Genomic DNA, 20307 nt, shown 5'->3' on the forward strand with positions numbered 1-20307 from the left:
CAGTTTCCATGGCAACCATCCCCAGCCCCCTGTTGCTATGGTCAGTTTCCATGGCAACCATCACCAGCCCCCTGTTGCTATGGTCAGTTTCCATGGCAGACATCACCACCCCCCGTTGCTATGGTCAGTTTCCATGGCAACCATCCCCACCCCCCTGTTGCTATGGTCAGTTTCCATGGCAACCATCACCAGCCCCCGTTGTTGTGGTCAGTTTCCATGGCAACCATCACCAGTCCCCTGTTGCTATAGTCAGTTTCCATGGCAACCATCCCCAGCCCCCTGTTGCCATGCTCAGTCCCTCGGCAGCTCCATGCTGACCCCATGACAGGGTTGGTTGCCATGGACACCAGCTCAGGCCTGCAGCCAGAGCCCGTTGCCATGGCAACCATTGGCAGTCCCATCCCCAGGGTCACGGGATCCCAGATCCACAGAATTGGCTGAGCTGGGAGGGACCCATCAGGATCCTGGAGTCCAGCTGCTGGCCCTGCACAGGACACCCCAACAATGCCAGCCTGGGCCTGGCAGCGCTGGCCAAACACTGCTGGAGCTCAGAGAGCCCTGGAGCTGGGAGCCTTCCCTGGGGAGCCTGGGCACTGCCCCAGCAGCCTCTGGGGAAAAACCTTTTCCTGAGATCCAACCTCAGCCTTCCCCAACTCAGCTGCAGCCGTTCCCTCCAGTCCTGTCCCTGGGCACCAGAGGGAAGAGGTTCCCACAGCCTCAGCCAGGGACCCGCTCCCAAGGCTGTTGCCATGGCCACCAGGGCTGGGACCAGCTGGGATGCTTGGATTCCAGGGGCCAGGGTTTAGGAATGGGTTTCCCCAATGTCCTGCTCCCACTAAAACCACGCTGCTGTTGGCTGCCCTCCCACCTCCCATGGAAATCACAAAAGGTAAAGATCCTGGGCTGGCATAAGAACAATTTACTGGGAACATCAACGAGATAAAAAACAGGAACAGAAACAATATTGATAACAGAAGGGATAAGAAAAATTATTTACATGGAAAACTACAACACAAATCCCTGGCTCTTCTGGGCCTAGTATTTCATCCTGCCTGGAAAGGACACCCTTGTCCTCAGGCAGAGAGAGAGAGAATCCCTTTCCCTGTCCCTGGCAATGACCCGAGGTGGGAGTGAATGTAATGACATGGCCATGGCCAGACCTTCATGTTCTTCAATCCCACATCATGCCATTGGCAGGGGCAGGAATACAGACGAGTGTTTCCGAGCATGGATCACAGTGAACATAGATCACCAGGGCTCTTCCCAGTGTGGGTTCTCCAATGGTGGATGAAGCTGAAGAAGTGCAAGAAGCTCTTCCTGCAGTTGGGACATTTGCACGGCTTCCCTTACCGGTGCCTTCGTTGGTGTCTGGTCAAGTTGGAGCTCTGGGTGAAGCTCTTCCCACACCGGGGACACTCGTAGGGCCTCTCCCCGGTGTGGATGCGCCGGTGCCTGATGAGGTTGGAGTTGTGCTTGAAGCCCTTCCCACAGTCGGGGCAGCAGAAGGGCCGCTCCTCTGTGTGAATCCGCTGGTGGCGCAGGAGACTGGAGCTGGTCTGAAACCTCTTCAGACAATGGGGACACTCGTAGGGCCTTTCCCCAGTGTGGATGAGTTCATGCCTGACGAGTTCTGAGCTGCACCTGAGGCCCTTCCCACACTCCCCACACTCGTAGGCCCATTCCCCAGTGTGGATCATCTGGTGGCTGATCAGGTGTGAGCTCTGCCTGAAGCTCTTCCCACACTCCAAGCACTTGTAGGGCTTCTCCCCACCATGAAGCTGCCCATAGGCCACCAGCTCTGATCCCTGGCTGAAGCTCTGTCCACCTTCCTGCCTCAGGGTGGGTCTTTCCTCCTCAGAGCACCCTGGGTTGGGTTTGCAGGCCCTCCTCCTGGGGGATCTCAGTGCCTTTTCCTCCCTGTTGGATTCCTGCCCCGTGGCGTCGCTCAAAATGGCCTCTTCCACAAGGTTCTGCCGCAGAGATTTGTCCTCCCTGGTCTCTGGGGAAGGCAGGACAAGGAGAGGATGAGATTTGCCTCCATGCCACAGGGAAATGGAAGAAGATCCCCCCAGTGCATCCCAAGATGGCGTTGGCAGAGGGGTTGTCCTTCAGCCAGGGGCCATGCTGGGCTGGAGCAAGAGACAGGGGGAAAGAGGCACTGACTTCCTCCTCACCTCCCTGGGTGTCCTGGGGCATCTTCCTCTTCCTGGCAGCCTCCATCCACCCAAGGTTTGGGAATCAGAAATCCTGGTTTGGGGGAAAATACAATGTATGAGCACACTGGGTTAAGGGGTTCCTCCTGCCCAAGTCCATCTCCAGTGTTGCGGCACATCCACAACGAGCCCCTGTGAGCAACCTGCACTCCCAGAGCCCCGAGCACGCTTGCTTAACCTGCTGATGGACAAGGCCAGAGACGGCTCTTTGTGCAGAGCTCCAAACACAGTTTATTGCAATGTAGAGGGTCCAGGGACAGGGACAAAATGGGGCTGAGAACACAGGGTTTGATAAGGGGGGAAAGGGGCGGATCTCAGGGTCAAGGGCCAATGGGAAGTGAGCACAGGTGGTGCAGAGGAGGGGCAGCCAACTGGGGAACCAATGAGGTAGCAGGGGTGGAGCATTGCAGTAAACCAGGACCAATGGGGGGCAGGAGAGGGGAGAACATTCTCAGGGAGCACATATAAGGAAAAAAGGGCAGCTGGACTGATACCAATGAAGCTCCTGCACAGTCCCTGCTCTCCATTCCTTGGCCCCCTGAGCTCTCCTCTGGGGCTCTTGGAACACCCGGCAATGGGAAACAATCCATTTTGGTGCTCCCTAACCAGGCCACAACTGAAACTTTGTTCCTTTGCCCTGACTGCAGAGACCCCCAGGGCGTTTTCTGCACACAGTCCCAGCCCCCAGCGCTTGCTGAAGGCGCTCCCTGCAAATGTCACTGTGCCAGGGCCCTGTCCTTGCTGTCACCTGCTGGGGCTGGCCATGCACAGAGCTCCTGGACTTGCATTTGCAGCTGCTGTGCAGCCAAAGCTGAGGCATCTGCAGCTGCCTGAATGCAAAAACTGGAATAGGAGCCTCTCTCCAGGGGGAAATCTCCCCCTCCTGTCCCAGCCCTTGGCAATGCTGCCATTCTCTGCTGCTGCTGCTGGGGCACTGGGGGCTCTGGCTGAGCAGCAAAGGTGACCCTGAGCCAGGAGCTTTCCTTGGCTGCAGCAAAGCCTCGGCACCCAAAGCCCTTCCCAGCGCTGTGCCTGTGCCAGGAGGGATTGTGCCAGCCGAGCTGACCCAAAATTTCTTCTCCCAGGCAGCTTTAGGAGACATAACATGGAGAAAGCAGAGCCCACCCACAGCTTTGCACAGTCCTCCAGAAGAATCCTGTGTGTGAAGCAGCCTGGGAACAGGGTTTAGTGCCAGGGAAGGGGAACTCAGAGCCCTTTTGTGCCCTGTGGGCTGAGGCTCTGCATTTGCAATGGCCCTGCAGCTGCCAAAGGGGCCTTTTTGGCTCAGCAGAGAGCAGTTCTGCTGAAAACCTGTCTTAAACCTGCTTTTGCTGCAAATGTGCCCAATAAATTCTCATTTTTTGCAGCCCCAGGTCTTGTGTGAGTGTAGGTCTGGAAAGTGAAGGATGGAACAGCTCTTGTGGGGTGGTGTTTTCCTTTCCTTCTTTTGGTTTTTCTTATGTTTGTTTTGGTTTTTTGTTCTGTTTTGGTTGGTTTCTTTGTTTTTATATTTTTTTCTTTTTTTGAGTTTTTTTTGGGGGTTTTTTGGGATTTTAGGTTTTTTGGTTTTGTTTTCTGTTTTGTAGGGGTGGTGGTGTTTTTTTGGTTGTTTTTTTTTTAGTTTTGGTGTGGTTTTGTTTGGGTTTTTTTCGTTTTTGTTTTGGTTTGGTTTGGTTTGGGTTTTTGTTTTTGTGGTATTTTTAATGAACTCCCCCTGTCAGCTCTGGGCAGAGCTTTGTAGCTGTGTCTGACACTTGTCTGTGGCACTGTGCAGGTGGCCAGGGGGACCTTCCCCGAGCTGTGTGCAGAGGAATCCACATCAGCCCAGGCCGGGCTGGGCAGTGGCCGCTCAGTTCCATGGACTGGACGCGGCTCTGGACGCTTCCCTTGGAGCGTCTGCAGGGAGGGAACGCTGGGGCTGTCACCGCTGGGGTGTCACACACAGGGGAACGCTGGGGCTGTCACTGCTGGGGTGTCCCACACAGGGGAACGCTGGGGCTGTCACTGCTGGGGTGTCACACACAGGGGAACGCTGGGGCTGCCCCGCTCCTGCCCTGTCCCCAAACAGCTCTGCCAGCATCTTGAGGGGACACAGAGGCTGAGCCAAAGAGGGAGAATTGCATAAGGGGCTGAGATGGGAGGGACACATTGCAATCATGGAGTTACAGAATCACAGAATGACAGAATAATAGAATTACTGGGTTGGAAGAGACCTTCAAGAACACTGAATCCAACCCAGCCCTAACAGCACCTCAACTAAACCATGGCAACGAGTGCCACAACTAGTCTTTTTTAAAACATATCCAGGGACGATGACTCTACCACCTCTCCAGGCAATCCAATCCAATAATTTATCACCCTTTCTGTAAAGAAAATGTTTCTAACATCCAACCTCTATTTCCCTTGGTGCAGCTTAAGACTTTGTCCTCTGGTTCTGTCAGTTGTTGCCTGGAGAAAGAGACCAACCCCACTGGACTTACAACCACCTTTCAGGAAGTTGTAGAGTACAATAAGGTCGCCTCTGAGTCTTCTCTTCTCCTGGATAAACAACCTCAGCTCCCTCAGTCGTTCCTCACAGGATTTCTGTTCAAAAATCCTCACCAGCCTTGTTGCCCTTCTCTGGACACGCTCCAGCCCCTCCATGTCCTTCCTAAATTGGGGGGCCCAGAACTGGACACAGCAATCAAAGTATGGTGCCAGTCCAGGGGAAGAATGCCAAGTACACCAGGGCCAAGTGCAGGGGAAGAATGACCTCCCTGCTGCTGCTGGCCACACCATTCCTGATCCAGGCCAGGAGCCATTGGCCTTCGTGGCCACCAGGACACACTGCTGGCTCATGTTCAGCCGGCTGTCGAGCAGGACCCCCAGGTCCCTTTGTGCCTGGGCACTGTGCAGCCACACCATCCCCAGCCTCTGGCATTGCAGGGGGTTATTGTGACCAAAATGCAGGACATGGGACATTGAGTCATTAAACTTCATCTGATTGGACTCTGCCCATCCATCCAACCATTCCAGGTCTCCCTACTGAGCCCTCTTGCCTTCCACCAGATGGACACACACTCCCAGCTCAGTGTCATCTGCAGATTTACTAATGAAAGACTCAATCCCCTCATCCATGTGGTCAACAAAAATATTGAACAGAGCTGGCGCCAGCACAGAGCCCTGAGGGACAGCACTGGTGCCTGGCTGCCAGCTGGATGCAGCAGCGCTCTCCAGCACTCTCTGGGCCGGCCATGCAGCCAGTTCTGAACCCAGCACAGAGTGCTCCTGTCCCAGCCCTGGGCTGCAGCTTCTCCAGGAGTGTGCTGTGGGAGACAGTGCCAAAGGCCTTGCTGGAGTCCAAATAGACACATCCACAGCCTGTCCTGCATCCACCAGGAGGGTCACCTGGTCATAAAAGGAGACCAGGTTGGTCAAACACGACCTACCCCTCCTAAACCCCTGCTGGCTGGGTCTGATGCCCTGGCCATCCTGTAAGTGCTGGGTGATGACACTCAGTATAAACTGTTCCATTTTCTTCCTGGGTACTGAGGTCAGACTGACTGGCCTATAATTACCAGGATCCTCCTTCCCACCCTTGCTGTGAATGGGAGTCACATTAGGCAGCTTCCAGTCATCTGGAACCTCAGGAGTGAGCCAGGACTGCTGGTAAATGATGGAGAGCAGCTTGGCAAGCTCATCAGCCTGCTCCCTCATCACTCTGGGGTGGATCCCATCTGGTCCCATGGATTTATGAATATCCAGCTGGCTCAGAAATTCTCTGACTGCCTCCTCCTGGATCACAGGGGACCCCTTCTGCTCCCTGATACCATCGACCAACCCAAGAGGGCAGTTTTCCTAAAGGCAAGTCATCTTCCCACTAAAGACTGAGGCAAAGAAGGTGTTAAGCACTTCTGCCTTCTCCTCATCTGCAGTTACTAAGTTCTCTCCCTCATCCGGTAAAGAACAAGGATTGGTCTTACCCTTCCTTTTACCATTAATATATTTGTAAAAACATTTTTTATTATCCTTTACTGAAGTCACCATTTTAAGTTCAAACTGATCTTTGGCCTCCCAGATTTTTTTTCTATATGCTCTAGCATTCCCCTTAAATACCTCCTGAGAGACCTGACCTTCCTTCCAAAGATAATACATTCTCTTTTTTATTCCTAAGTTACTTAAAACATATCAATTTATTGTCCCCTTACCTCTAATCTGCAATATGGCACATATTTATGACAAAGACACAAGAGATAACTGTATTACCACCCAATGAGATGGTAATGTTTATTAAATGTAGGCACAGGGTGAAGGGACTCAAAGCTGGGCACAGGATATGAGGTGTGACCTCACCAGCGCCCAGCACAGAGGGACAGTCAGAGCCTTGGTCCTGCTGGCCACACTATTGCTGACACAGAATTCCAGGATGCCCCTGGCATATTCCTCAGCACACTTCCATTCTCCCCCACTCCCCTATGAACTAAAGAATGGACATTTTCCTTGGCCCTCCTTTGTTCTTAATTTTTTTTTTAAAAAAACAGTCTTTCTATAGACTTTCACAGCAGCCTCCAGATTAAGTTCAAATGAAACTTTTCCCTCTCTGATGATGTTTCTACAGGAGGTCAGGGCTGAGGGCTGTGACCTATGGTGGGCTGGGTGGGAAAAGCCCTCTGGCACTTTGTCACATGGCTTCCTTGGAGATGTTTATGGGAGGAACAAAGGTGGGACAAGAGAGAGCTGCAGGTCACTGGGAGAGGAACAAGAGTAGGCAAAGTTGTGAGGGGCAAAGGCATTAAAAAGGCCTTTGTGTCCAGGGAATCATTCCAGGCCTCTGTGAGAAAGGCAGCTGTGCCCACCAGGCCTTTGTGACCCGCAGTGACATCGTGCCCAGAGGCCGTTGTGGTGAGGGTTCATGTCATGAAACCCTTGGGGCTGCCAGCCCCTGCAGTGACCACTCCCAGGAGAGCAGCTCTCTGAGGAGGCAGCAGCTTCTCTGGAGGCAGCAGCTCCCCTGGGTGATTGTGGCCAGTGTTCACCAGAGCGCTCCCACAATGCTGAAGAAGCAGGAGACAAATGCCCACGGCCAGCCCCGTGAGGCGCAGCCACTGCTGTACCAGCGGCGACAGGTGAGGGACAGGGATGGAGGGACAGCCTGCAGTGGGACCTGGGGGAAGCCCTGGGACGCGGACAGCCAGGCCTGGCACCAGGCCATGCTCTGTGGAGGGGACAGGGCTGGGATGTCCCAGGCACAGCAATGCCCCAGAGGCAGCGAGCCCAGCTGGGAACCTGGCCCAGCCTGGCTGCTGTGGCCAGAACCTGCCTTGGGGCCAGGGCCGGGCCTGCAAGCACATGGGGGACACCGTGCCCACACAGCCGCCTCCATCCCGTGCCTCCTCCTGCTTCCCACAGGTGACCCACAGGCAGCCACAGGCGGCACCTCAGGTCACCTGGATGACCATCACACCCATCCCTGGGGACAGGCCCACTCTGTTCCCCATCTGCTCACGGAGCCCCACCAGGTCCTGCACACGCAGGGGCAGCCAGGAGGGCGGGCGCTCAGTGCCCTGCAGCAGTGTCACAGGGCCACAGAGATTGTCCGTGTTGGACTTGCCACCTCTCCATGGCCCTCAGGTGACACTGGCACCTCCAGGCCAGCCTAGTGTTCAAATATCCAGAGCATCCACTGAGAGGGTCAAGCTGCCCCCTCTGCCAGCAGCACCTGCAGCAGCAGCCTCTGGATCCTCTCCCAGGGGCACAGCATGTGCTGTGGGCCCCATGGCCAGGGGCCAGCCAGAGCGTGTGCCACCTTTTCCATGGAGCACTCTGGCTGTGGGCAGAGCCCAGGGAACACCCTCCTTGGAGAGGACAACAGAAGGGCTCTGGCAGGGGTCAGCAGCAAGGCAGGGCCATTGCCTGCCACCCGTGACACCTGCACGTGGCGTGCCGCTCCGCACTGGGGCCCAGCCGGCTTGGAAGCACCTGGGGCGCTCTGTGAAAGAGGGGGTCCTTGAGGTGCAGGAGGGGCATGGTAGCAACATCTACAAAGAGCTTTTTGGAGGCCTCAGGCCACACCTGTCAGCAAACAGGTCCATCATGTCCACCTGCACTCACAAACAGTCAGGTGCCCGCCAGGATATGGATGCAGAGCCCCAGGAGCTGCCCAGTGCTTCCAGCTCAACCAAAGGTTCCACAGAAGAGGCAGCAAAGTGCTCTGAGCTCCCGTCCCATGCCCAGCTGGCAGAGCAGAACTCTGTCTCTGGAAACTCACAGCTCTGGGACATTCCTGTAAAGGAGCTGGAGGAGGAAGAACTCCCAGAAGCACAGGCTGCAGGAGAGTGGGACCGAGACCTGCAGAGTCTGTGGCTTGCCCTGTTCTTGAAGGAGAACGAGGTAGAGGCAGAAGCTACTGCCCTGGCTGGAGACCTCTGGGATGAGGGCCCTGGCAAGCTCTGCCCCACATGAGAGCCTAGGGAAAGCTCAGGCTTCTCAGCTTCTCCTTTCTCTGGAGGCTCCTGTGAGGAAAGGGCAACTTGTCAGCCAGGCAAGCACACTGCACTTCACAAGCAGCTGTGCATGGGGCCTGATGATTTGCTGCAAATTACGCATAAAAAGAGAGAGGAGCTGGAGAAGCTGGAGGAAGAGAAAATGTATGCAGAGCTCTTTGGAGACATCTCCTCCTCCATAAGCAATGAAGAAAGCCCCATGACGTCCAGCTGCATCCTCAGGGATCCATCAAGTGCCACCGTGGAACCACCTGCAGACCCCTTGGTGCCACACAGCGGTTGCAGTTTGACCAAAGACACCACAGGAGAGGCACAAAACTGCTCAGAGCTGTTGTCTCCTGAGCTGCTGGCAGACTTGGGCTCTGACTCTGAGGACTCACCATCCCTGGAAACTCTGCTGAAAGAGCTCCTGGAGGAGTGGGTGCAAGAAGAAGCGGGGGGAGAGAGGGACAGAGAAGTAGAAAGCCCGTTGTCACTCCCGCCACGAGACCAAGATGAAGAGTTAGAGGTCGTGGTTTGACTAGGAAGTGAATTTCTGAAAAAGTAGGTCAAACCAATTGATTGGTCAAACCAATCAGTGTCCAGATTTGAAATTGGCACCTGTTGTGGACACTGGGGATCTGGATACACCTCTGAGAACACACAGGGGTTAAAAGCAGAGGATTCCCAGAGGGACTCTCGTTTTTGAGTCCGGTGGGTGAGTGGATCTGACCTCTCCCCTGCCCAGCTGCGTCTGGGTGGGGCAGGGGAGGCCATGCGGCCTGTGGGAAGGGAGGCCGGAGCCCTGCAAGGTGCAGGGGTGGAGGAGACCTGGGATGTTTGGGCAGCCCCCCGCTCCGGGAGAGAGTGATAGAGACTGTGCTGGCTTGAAATTTGATATCTTGTGCTGGCACCATGGACAGGAGAAGAAGGGGGGGCAAGGTGCCCCCAGCAGACCGTGGCTGAGGTTTTAACCCCTTTGGTGCTGTGACAATGGAAGCTGTAAAAAACATTGATCCTCCCCAGCTGAGAATTGAGCGGGCATGGAGGATGGGCAAGTGAAAAGAAGGTTTGAGTGAGTGAAGAAATGCCAGCAGATGAGAAGCACCCTAGATGGAGGAGATGATTGCAGTGGCCTTTTGGCTGGACTTCCCTCTTACATGGCCACGGGACACAACCAATTTCTTCCTGTAATGTAGACACTGCCCCTTGGGGGAGGTGCTTGTCCAGAAGCCAGGAGTGACAAAGCTTTTATAAGAAGTAGAGGGAACAGAGACTGATGGGGAGGGTGTGGTGGAGCCCTCTGCCTTCAGTGGAGAAGGATCTCTGTTCATGAGGCCCCCAGGCCCCAAGGGAGTAAAAATATGGGGGGACAGGTGTCCCAAATTGTGACAGGCGGCCACTTCTTGGAACTGGGCAAGGCATTCTTAAAAGGACCTAAGAAGCAGTTTGGATCCATGGCCAGTGGTGAGAGCACTGGACATGGAAGGAAGATGGTCACCACGGCAGATTCTCTTTGGGCGGATGCCACGTGTGACATGGAAGCACAGGAGGTTCCAACTGTGTTTCCTGGGGAGGCCCATGGGGCAAGAGGGGCACTCGTCTCTCCTGATGAACTGGGGTAGGTTGTGTGAAGGATGGTATTGGACTGAGAATTGAGCGTTAGAAGGGATTGAGTGTTAGAGGGGTGGGGGGAGGAGGAGTGTTTTGGAGGGGTTCCATTGTGGATTGTTGTGTGTGTTTTTTGGGTTGGTTTTTTTTTTCTTCTTTTTGTTTCTATGTTATAGATGAATAAAGTGTTGTCTTTTCCCTCCATTCCCAAGTTGGAGCCTGGTTTGTTCTGTTTCCTGGTCACATCTCACAGTAACCATTTTGGAAATATACCTTTCGTGGGGGCACTGGCATTGTGCCAGGGTCAAACCACGACACCGTACATCCTGGATTGCCCCATCCCGGGGGCAAAATCCATCCCCTGTGTTTGTTGGTCTCCACATGGTTGGTGGTTGTCCCTTTCTCCCCTGTGTCCAGGTCTCTCCAAGGGCCTTCAGGCCTTCCAGGGAGCCAATAGCTCTTCCCATTTTGTACTGGCTGTGCACTGCTCAGGATCCCTGCCAGTCCTGTGTCCAAGCCATTTATGGAGATGTTGGGGAGCACAGGGCCGAGGATGGAGCCCTGCAGATCCCCACTAGTGACCGGTGCCAGCCTGATGCCACCCCAGTCACTGTCACCCTTTGTGCCCAAGCCTTGTGCCCATTGTCACCCATCACATGGCAGGTTTATCCAGCTGGGGCTGGACAGTTTGTCCTGAAGGATCCTGGCAGAGACAGTCTGCAAATCTTTGCTGGAATCCCAGTCTTTTGGGATTTTTTTACTGGCTTTCCTTGATGAACCAGATGGGTCACCTTGTCTTAAAAAGAAATTGACAAGCTATTATTTAAACACAAAACTAACTTTATTTACAAATAAACTATGTACAGCTATAGTTGGTTTGCCAACCATAATCCTCAGAACAAAGTGATGTCCAGGTTCAATGATGTATGACGAAGTGCTGACCAAGCCTGGATCCAACCACACGCAGAGCCTTCTCTGAGAAGAACCTCAGGAAGTCAGGAGTCCTTTCTGCACCTTGTGAATCAGCGGGAGGGTGTTCCTGATCAGTCTGGCCTGAATGTGCCACTCTGGACACAAGAGGCCCCCAGCTCAGCGGTGCCAGCACCACAGAGAGCATCGGGACCCTGCTGGTGATTGCTGCTCCCTCAGCCTGCTCAGGATCAAGCTGGTCTGAGCTGCCAGGCAACAGATGAATTCACAGCCACCTTTCTCCAAGGCCTGAAGTTCTGTGACCAAAACAGAGCCGAGCTGAGTTCCTGTGTTTGCAGAGACCCCCAGTCTCCCAGCCCTCGCTCCCCACTCACCTCTGACAATCAGAGCAGGCACCTCCGTGCTTTGGTCCTTGACATGCCGCATGATGGTCCCTGGGCACAGAGCTCTGTCAGCCCCTGCTGTTCCCCAGCATGCTCCCAGCAGCCAGGGCCCACCAGTAGCCTGGATGTGGCACTGGGCAAGGGCTGGGGGAGACAGGAGCTGCCCAAAGTGGGAGCCTGGGCTGGGGCTTACCAATGAACCTGATAGTCGAGTCTCGCACGCATTCCTGAGGGTCCTTCAGGTACTTCAGGCTCTGAAGAAGGTACTGCTCAGCCCTGCTGCTGTCCTTTTTCATCTGGAGAGACCATAGAGGTGTGAGCATTGGCACATACCCTCCAGGTGGCTGCAGCAGCCCCTCCTGCCAGCACCTCCATCACCAAGAGCCCTGTTCCCTCCCACTGGGTGCAGGAAGGGGAGATGGGCCTGGAGATGAGCCTGGAGAAGAGCCCTGTTCTTGAGCCAGGAACAAGGATGCAGCTCCAGGCTGTGGGGTCTCTTCCCTAGGCCCAGCTGCAGAGCCCATGGCCTGGCACAGTCCCTGGGGTGCATCCTCACCAAGCACTCAGCCATCTTCCAGGTCTGTTGTGTCTTCACCACATGCTTCATCTCCTTCCACTTGAGGAGCTCTGCGATGGCAAGGAGGGCATTCCTGGAGGCCTGTGGAACAGCAGAAGCTGGGAGATGACTCCAGGGCCTGGGAAAGGTGACTCTGCCTTTAGGGAGCTGGGACACGCCCCTGCCAAAGCATCTGGGAATGGCCCCTAGGTACAGGGATAGAGGCTCAAATCCCTGCTCTCCAACACCTTTGGGGACCACACAGCACACATCCCACACCTTGGTGGTGCTGGGCTGGGGCTGAGCCCTGCTGCAGTAGGCAGGGCAGGGGTTGGGGATGGCCGTGCCAGCTTGTCCAGCCCTGCTGCACTGATTCTGCAGGGACCCTTCCCAGGGTCTGTGCTGGGGGGGCTGCCCAGTGCCCCGGAGCCCCAGGGAGTGTCAGCCACCCCTCTCTGTGTCACTGCTCATCCTTGACATCAGTACCTGGCCCACTTTGGGGGCCTCGTCGTTCATGCGAAGGATGAGCGGGGCCAGGACAGTGTGCACGAAGTTCTTCATCCACTTCTTCTCCTTCCCCACCACTGTCCTCACCAGGTTTCTGAAGGAGCTGATGCAGCTCTCCCGCACCCAGCTTTCCTCCTGGAAGGAACAAGGAGAGGTGAGCTTGGGAAACAGCAGCTCCCACCCATAATGAGGGGTGTAGCAAGAGCCTGAAGGAGAGATGTGGGACTTCAGGCGGCTCTTCAAAATGCAGTTTATTGTATCCAAGATGTTACAGCCGTGCAGGGTCGTGGGTGACAGAGCCTGTGCTTACAGCTGTCAGCTCCAGCTGTAGGCAAGCCTGAAGACCCTTTAATTTTGGTTCCAATGCATTATATACTTTTCTTTGCTGAGCATCTTAATACAGAAGAACCAATCTATAGCTTAAGCTTTACCTATAGCCTATCATAACTACTATAATTACCATATTCGTGTTACTATTCTCCAATCACTAAAAGTTAGTATGTTACAGTTTAAGTTAGAAGTTGTTTTCCAGTTTTCTTGCAGTGGAGAATTTTGAGACCTTTTTTCTGCTTGCGACGTTGGCAGTCTTGTTTGCCTGTGCTATCTTTCTGCTTGGTAAAAACATCTTCTTGTTTGAGGTGGGTTTATCCTTTGCTCTAAGTGATAAAAATCCCCTTCTAACTAACATACCCTTTGCCTTCTTAGTTATCCAGTAGGAGTGGCTGGGCAATTCTTTTCTTCTGTATCAAAACTTGCTTCCATCCCTATTTCATTCTCAAGTTCTACATTCAGAAATCTTTCTGCCAAGCATCCATATCTGTGAGACTTTCTTGTCAAACTTTCATCCTTCCCAGCAGGGTGTGACAGCAGCTGAGGTGAGGGGCGATGCCCGGGGGCCAGATTGCAGAGTGGGGAGAAGCAGAATCCATGCCGGGAGAGCCCAGGGGAGCGGAGCCTGCCCCGAGTGCTGCTGTCACAGCCCAGTGCCCCTCTCAGGGCTGGGGCTCACATTGGCCTCACCTCATCAAAGTGGTACCAGAGTATCCTCGCCACATCCGCAGCAATGGAACTGGCCTCGGTCCTCTTCAAGCACTTCATCATGTTCTGGAGGACCATCAGGGCCATCATCACCAGAGACGGGCAGTTCTGCCGCAACAGGTTCATCAGGTCTGGCAGCAGGACCTTCATTTTTCTTGCCTGCAGGAAAGACAGTTTCCATTTGGTGAGCAGGCCCTGCCAGTCAGGGAGGCTGTTTGGAGCCCTTGTCCTGACTCCCAGGCCAGGGTTGAAAGGCTGGCTTCCCCGTGTGTGCCCCTGACAGCACCCTGCTCACCCTGTCCTCTCTGTTGGACAGTGTGATGAGGGCCCTGAGCAGCAGGGAGGTTATCTCTCTGTCTGTGCTGTTGGCTGAATACAGCAGAAACCTGCAGGTTTTGTACAATGGAGCGAATTCCTCCTCTTGCACATCTTCGGAGGCCAGCAGCTGAAAGAAACCCTGCAGTGAGCAACTTTGCCCCTGGCAAAGCCAGCAGGGCTCCTCTGCCACAGCTTCTGCTTCCCCCCACAGCCGAGGACAAGGGCACCAGAGCTTTTGCTGCTCACTCACAGCCAAGTAAGAGAGGCAGTCGTTTTCAGCCAATGTCCGGAAAATGCCATTCTTCAGGTCCTGGAGTTGGACACGAAGCTCCTTCAAGACCTTCTCTACCGTCTGGGGCACCGAGAACATCACCTCCCACAAACTGAGGGCATTCCTGCAAGGCAGAGCACTGTCAGCAGGGCCTGGGCCAGCGCTGCAGGATGTGGGCTGCCTGGGGATCCTGCCCAGGCAGGCAGGAGATGCTTGAGGAGCAGCGTGCTGGCTCTGGGCTAGCTCTGGCAGGCCCAGCCAGCTTTGGCTGTTGCAGGCCTGAATGACCCCCATCAGGGCTGGAAAGCGTGCTGGGATGGGGGGCCTGGCTCCTTGGTGGGGTCCTGCAGTGTTCTTGGGTTTGCCAGCCAGAGGGTCTCAGGGTCCCTCTCCCCACAGGGGCTTTTGGCACCAGTACCTATCTCCTCGTGGGGCGATCTGCAGCAGTGTTGTGACCACCTGCCCAGGACTCCTGTCAGCCACCAAGAGAAGCAGGCAGTGCAGGCTGTGCTGGACTTGGATGTCCGTGACCACCCCAGTGTGGTAGATGTGGCTCACGATTTTTGGCACCTGGAGGGACACAGGTGAGGATGGTGCTGCCGCTGGAGCCGAGCTGCTCTTCCCATCCCTCTCTGCTGCCTCAGGGCGGCTCCAGGTGCCCAAAACATCTGGATTTGGGAGGGATGGAGGGAGGCAGGAAGCCAGTATGGCAGGGCAATCCAGACACAGGCCACTTACATCCGTCAGCCACCAGTCAGGCTCTCTCCCAATCACCTCCAGCATGCTGAGAGCCACCTGATGATTGCAGGGAGATGAGTAGCGGAACATCGTAATGGTTGAGAGGATGGTGTGTGTCCTCTCAGAAGGTCCCAGGTATTTTCCAACAGCCTGTGGCAGGAGGGAAAGGAACCCTGCTGATTCTGGGCCCCTTTGCTTACACAAATGCTGTGGACAAGAGTCCCAGCAAGGGGAGCTCTCGGTACCTCGATGAAGTCCTTGGCATTGGGAGAATGAAGTGAGGAGCTGATCCCATCTTCCCAGTGGGCTTGGAGCTGTGCATTCTCCTCTGGCAGTGTCACACCTGAGGAGTGGGGAAACTTGGACACATCAGTGAGACACAGCTGCTGTGCCAGCAAGCCAGCCACATCCTTGCTGGAGTTCTGGATGCTAAGAATTTTAGACTTTCTGTGCTAACAGACTCTGACCCCCAGGAGAGCACTACATCTGACCTGAGGCCGTGAAAAAGACTTCCAAAATTAATTGATAGCACTGGGATTACAGGTGTATAGTTAATTAGAAATGTGTAATATCACAGGCTAGAAAACTTCAGAGTTTAAGGTTTTAGAATACAGAAATATATATAGGGCAAGGCAGAAGTTTTAGGGCTGAGACAGCTTGTTCTTCTTGACCTTCTTCCTTCTCCTTCAGAAGTTTGAGTAGTATTTTGTAAGTGGACAGAAAAGTCCGCATTGCGGACTTCAAGTGATTAGTTATTAGCTTGAAAGAGAAAATAATTTAGGTGTCATTTCTTAATTAGATATTTTAGCCTTAAGAGACCTTGTAACAAGAGATAACCATTTTTTGCCTTGTTAATGAAAGACTACTGAAGTCACTGCCTGTGAGACTGTAACGTTGATAAGTTAAACACAAGTCTTAAATGAGTCTAAACATGAACTATCATCTCAAGTACCTTCAGTCTTGATCTCAACAGACAAAAAAAAAGCTGAAAACCAGCACATCCTGACAGAGTTTGGGAACTGGGAATTGCTGGGGAGGAGTTGGTTGCAGCAGCAGGTGGTGCACGGGTGTAAAGGGCAGCCTTCCTCCAGTGTCTCCAGCCAGTGCTGCTGGCCCAGGAGGCTGCGAGCCCCTGGAGCTCTGCATGCAGCCCCCAGCTGCACTGTGGCTGCAGTACTGGTCAGGGGGAAGGGCCCGTGGGGCTGGCGTGTGGCAGGGAAGGACACAAGCTCTCCAGGGCACCTGGGGAATGGGCGGAATGGGGCTGAGTCCTGTGTGGACGAGCAGCTCAGCTGCACAGGACCATCAAGAGCCCGGGACAGAGAATGTGGGGAAGGAATAGAGATGATAGCAGTGCTGGGGACATGGTGGCACCTGCACCAGGCACAAGGGTCCATCAAAATGCCAGGGAAGAGCAGCAGATAGATCAGGGGGTGTCACTGTGCAGGGGGATGCAGCCCAGCACAGCTTCTCTTACGTTGCTGCTGAGAGATGAAATTGAGGAGGGCGTAGAGAGCATCCAGAGCCACATGGTTGGTCTTTTCTTCCTCAAATGCCATGAGGATGAGATGTCCAAACACCTTGCCAAGGACTGGGATCTGGATCTGTGCACAGGCATCATCTCTATCCTCATTTTGACCAGCCTGGGGGAGGCAGGCAGAAGAGCAGAATGGCTGAAGAAGAAGAATGGCTGAAGAAGAGCAGCTGAGGCCAAAAGCCTGACCCACACAGTGTATCCCAGGCTGGAGGTGGCTCAGAGCTTGGTAGGGCCCTGCAGGCCCCATCTCAGAGAATCACTGGACAGCAGCCCCAGCAGGGAGAGCTCCCTCCTTGCTCCTTGGGCACTCCCATCCGACAGAGGGCTGGGGCAGAGCCGGCTCCTGGCTGGGAAGCCCAGGGAAAATGGAGGGACCAAGACCTTTCAGCTCAGAGCCTGAGCCCAGGCTGGCCTTGAAGGCACCTCGGAGCTGCAGCTCTACTGGCCATGGGGACAGGGAGATGGCTGGAGGTGCCTGCTCCTCACCTCCAGAGTGGAACAGCTGGCCAGCCAATGGCTCAGGCTGCAAATCCTCTGCAAGGCCCTCTCCCGCACAACGGCTCTCTCAGAGCTGGTGAAGGTGAGCAGCACCTAGGCACAGAGAGGCTTAGGTGAGCCCTGGGAGCAGACACCAGCTCCTGTGGGATCAGCGTGGCTCTCTCCTCCTGGGCTGGACTCCTACCATCCTTCAAGGCTTCCTTTCACCTCGAGCTCAGCCTCAGGAGGCTCCTGTGCCTGGGACAAAGGCCCTGGGCCAGCCTTGTGGCCAGGCAGGTGCCACTCTCTGCAGCCCCTGTACTCCAGCTGAGCCCCAGGGCAGGGCAGCACCCTCCCTGCAGTGTGCTCTGCCTGCTCACAACTGGGCTGAGGACCATCCAGCCAGGAGTGGGCAACCCCCCCAGGGTAAGGAACAGTGCCCACACCCCCACTCTTTGCACAGGCCAGACCTCCAAGACGTCCTGCAGCACCTCGCCAGATTTGAGCACCACAGCCTTCAGCATGATGTCCATGGCATCCACAGTCTGCAGGGAAGACAGAGAGTGATGGTAGGGATTCTGCTGCCCCTCCCACCCTGGAGACTGATCAGAATTCCCAGGGCAAGATGCCCTCACTGCCTGGGAGATCCAGGGACAGGCAGTGTCCTGCATGCACTAGCCTGTGATGCTGGACATGGCCCAGCCCTGGGAAGGGGATGGAAGGATGAAGGTGGGAAAGCAAAGCAAGAGCCTGCCATGCCTTGGATCTCTGATCATGAGGCAGCATGCGGTGGCCAAGAGCAGCCCAGAGGGCCTGGGGTTCCTGCAGCTCACCCAGCACTCACCTGAGTGTAGAGGGAAGCCTCCAGGCCCGTCATTTCCTCTTCTGGAGGAAGAAGAAGAACACTCTGAAAGCAGGAGCTGATCAGCTGTGTGTTGTCCAGCAGCTCGGGCAGCACAGAGCTGCAGAGAGAGAGGTTCCAGTTGGATACTGGTGATGGCAGCAGCATCTCAGGGCCTTGTGCAGGTGGACACAGAGCGTCCCTCAGAGGCATCAGCAGGTACCTCAGTTGGGTGATGGCCAGCATGGCAAGCAGCTGCAGCTCTGTGCGCATCTGCTTCTGGGGCTCCTCGCTCAGCAGCGCCTGTGGAGCACAGCTGGGCTGGGACCTGGCAGCTGCCAGCACCCAGTGCCACCAGCTCCTCACCCTGCACAAGCACTGCCCTCACAGGGTGCTGGGGCTCCCCAGGTGTGCCCTCACCTCGACCTTCTCTGCCAGCTCATGTCTGCGGCAGAAGCACTCCAGGCCTGCTAACGAGCCACGGTTCGTGGCACTGCTGCACAGGCTGCGGATGCTCTCCAGGAACTGCAGCTTGTCATCCTGCATCTGGCAGCAAAGGACAGAGAGACCATGGGGCGTCTGAGAGGGGACACATGGCCAGCAGGACCAGAGCCCTGGGGGAGTACAGGGCACAGCCACCAGCCCATGGACTGCATTTACCGGGCAAGAGAGCCTGACAAAGGCCTGGATGAATGCCATGGCTTCCTGCTCCTCCTCACACACAGCTAACCCAGCAGCACCTGACAGCGAGAAGGAAGGGCTGCAGAGAATCTGGCAATGGCAGAGAGCAGGGGAAGATCTGCCCTCCACCCAGGCCTGTGCCTGTTCTGCTGGCACGGCCTTCCCAGGCGGATCCTGGCTGGAGGGTGCCCAGCAGAGGAGCTGCCATGCTGGAGCACAGCACGGAGGGGAAAGCCCCAGAGCCTTGGGCTGAGGAATGCACTGGCAGAGGGACAGCAAAGGTGCAGGGCCTCATGGCATCCCTGCCTGCTGCCGGCCCAGCCGCGGCTCACTGCCCTCACCCTAGAGCAGGAGTTGGGGCCCCTCTGCTCACTCCCTCCTTGGCAGAGATTGTGCTGGGGCTGGCATTCAGCCCTGAGCAGCCTCAGCCTGAGGCATCACAGCCAGCCCTGGGCTGCTGTGAGCCAGGGAAACAGGCTGGGCTCCCAGCCCTGCCCAGCCCAGCAGGGCCTCTCACTCACCCGTCTGCAGGGGCTGCACCATTGTCACCTCGTAGGGCTCCACTGGGGAGCTGCTTTCCTGGGGACCCCCGTCCTCCTCCCAGGCCACCCTGGGCTGCCTCGGGGCTCTCCTCTCCATGATTTGGTAGAAAAGTCAAGTAGCGGAGAAAGGGGAAATAAGAATTGTTTGGGAAAAACCTCAGCACCACGGGGCTGCTGAAGAAGCAGGGAAACTCTGGAGCTTGTGTGTAGAGGCTCCTGGCCAGCTCTGTATTCCCAAACTATCCTCTTCTCTCCCTGTCCAGCTGGACACTGACCACAGGGGCAGCAGTGGGGTGTCACAAAGGGCTCCCCTGTGACACAACACCTACCCCCAGAAATGGATCCAGGTAACCATTGACATGGAACCTGCCCCCAGCAACGGGCCAGGGACCGGGCAGGGAGGCTCTGGCTGTCCCTGGGGGCATGGGCACAGCTCAGTCCTGGGCACACTAAGTGCTCCCAAAGGACTTCCAGGCCCCCTTTGCCCTCCTGTCCCCTCCGCACATCCCTGGTGCCCTCCAGCATGCCCCAGAGCCCTGTGTTCAGACACCCCCACATGCCCCCAGGATGTCCCTGTGTGAAAAACAAGGTTCACTCTCCTGTAAAACATTCAAAGTTTAATAAAGGACAAGAGGAGACAAAGACAAGAAAGCAAAGATTTACAGCTGGCTGCGTCTTGGCACTTAGCCAAGAGCACCCCTGCTATTTTGGAAACACCCTTTAGATACCATTTCTACTGCATCAGCCTATTCATAAACAATTATGCATAGTAAACTTTTCCCAAGCTAGTTTACATATTTCAAGAACTGTTTAGAATGGCTCCTCCTCAGGTCCGCCTTTTTAGAGCATGTGGATTCCTTGGCTGTGGTTTTAGTGCTTTTTTATCATCACCTTCAGTTCTGGGCCTTGGTGCATACTTTTCTACTGATGGCAAGTGTTGATAGTTGGCATATCTGTACAGGTGTCCTCATCTTGTGTTCATTGGGTTTCATCCCATTCAAGCAGGCATTTCAACACAAGCATACTTATATCAGCTATTTCTAAGTTTTAGTAAACAACAGAAATAAAAACTATATCTTTATAGTCATGTTATTTTAACACCACACATACAGAATCCATTTTAATATTTGTGACTTGGTATTAATTCCGATGCCTGAGCACTTCTGTTTGTTAATATCTTGAAAACTGCTTGGAGTCTTATCA

The 20307-nt window shown here is 55.0% G+C and overlaps 2 protein-coding genes and 1 long non-coding RNA gene across 3 annotated transcripts; all 3 read right to left on the minus strand.

Annotated features, from left to right (window-relative positions):
- Positions 1-929: 929 nt before the first annotated feature.
- On the minus strand, positions 930-2834 carry LOC135287416 (zinc finger protein 70-like). Its single transcript, XM_064400775.1, has 3 exons — positions 2392-2834; positions 2175-2247; positions 930-1999 (listed from the first exon to the last, which is right to left on the minus strand). Exons 2-3 carry the CDS (start codon positions 2218-2220, stop codon positions 1347-1349), a joined length of 699 nt encoding a protein of 232 aa, XP_064256845.1. The 5' UTR covers positions 2221-2247; positions 2392-2834; the 3' UTR covers positions 930-1346.
- Positions 2835-11119: 8285 nt separating this feature from the next.
- LOC135287438 (uncharacterized) lies at positions 11120-12022 on the minus strand. The gene is made up of 3 exons (XR_010351118.1): positions 11792-12022; positions 11590-11649; positions 11120-11511 (listed from the first exon to the last, which is right to left on the minus strand). It is a non-coding gene; the product is annotated as an uncharacterized LOC135287438 (long non-coding RNA).
- A 179-nt stretch (positions 12023-12201) lies between these two features.
- LOC135287297 (uncharacterized) lies at positions 12202-19582 on the minus strand. The gene is made up of 16 exons (XM_064400646.1): positions 19084-19582; positions 18542-18621; positions 18302-18427; positions 18105-18184; positions 17885-18002; positions 17511-17585; positions 17050-17154; positions 16504-16669; positions 15272-15369; positions 15027-15176; positions 14707-14858; positions 14268-14412; positions 13995-14144; positions 13682-13858; positions 12641-12796; positions 12202-12225 (listed from the first exon to the last, which is right to left on the minus strand). The coding sequence occupies exons 1-16, from the start codon at positions 19199-19201 to the stop codon at positions 12202-12204; spliced, it is 1920 nt and encodes a 639-aa protein (XP_064256716.1). The 5' UTR covers positions 19202-19582.
- Between the last annotated feature and the right edge of the window lie 725 nt (positions 19583-20307).

The sequence above is a fragment of the Passer domesticus genome, chromosome 29 (genome assembly GCF_036417665.1).
Source record: "Passer domesticus isolate bPasDom1 chromosome 29, bPasDom1.hap1, whole genome shotgun sequence".
Lineage (NCBI taxonomy): Eukaryota > Metazoa > Chordata > Aves > Passeriformes > Passeridae > Passer > Passer domesticus.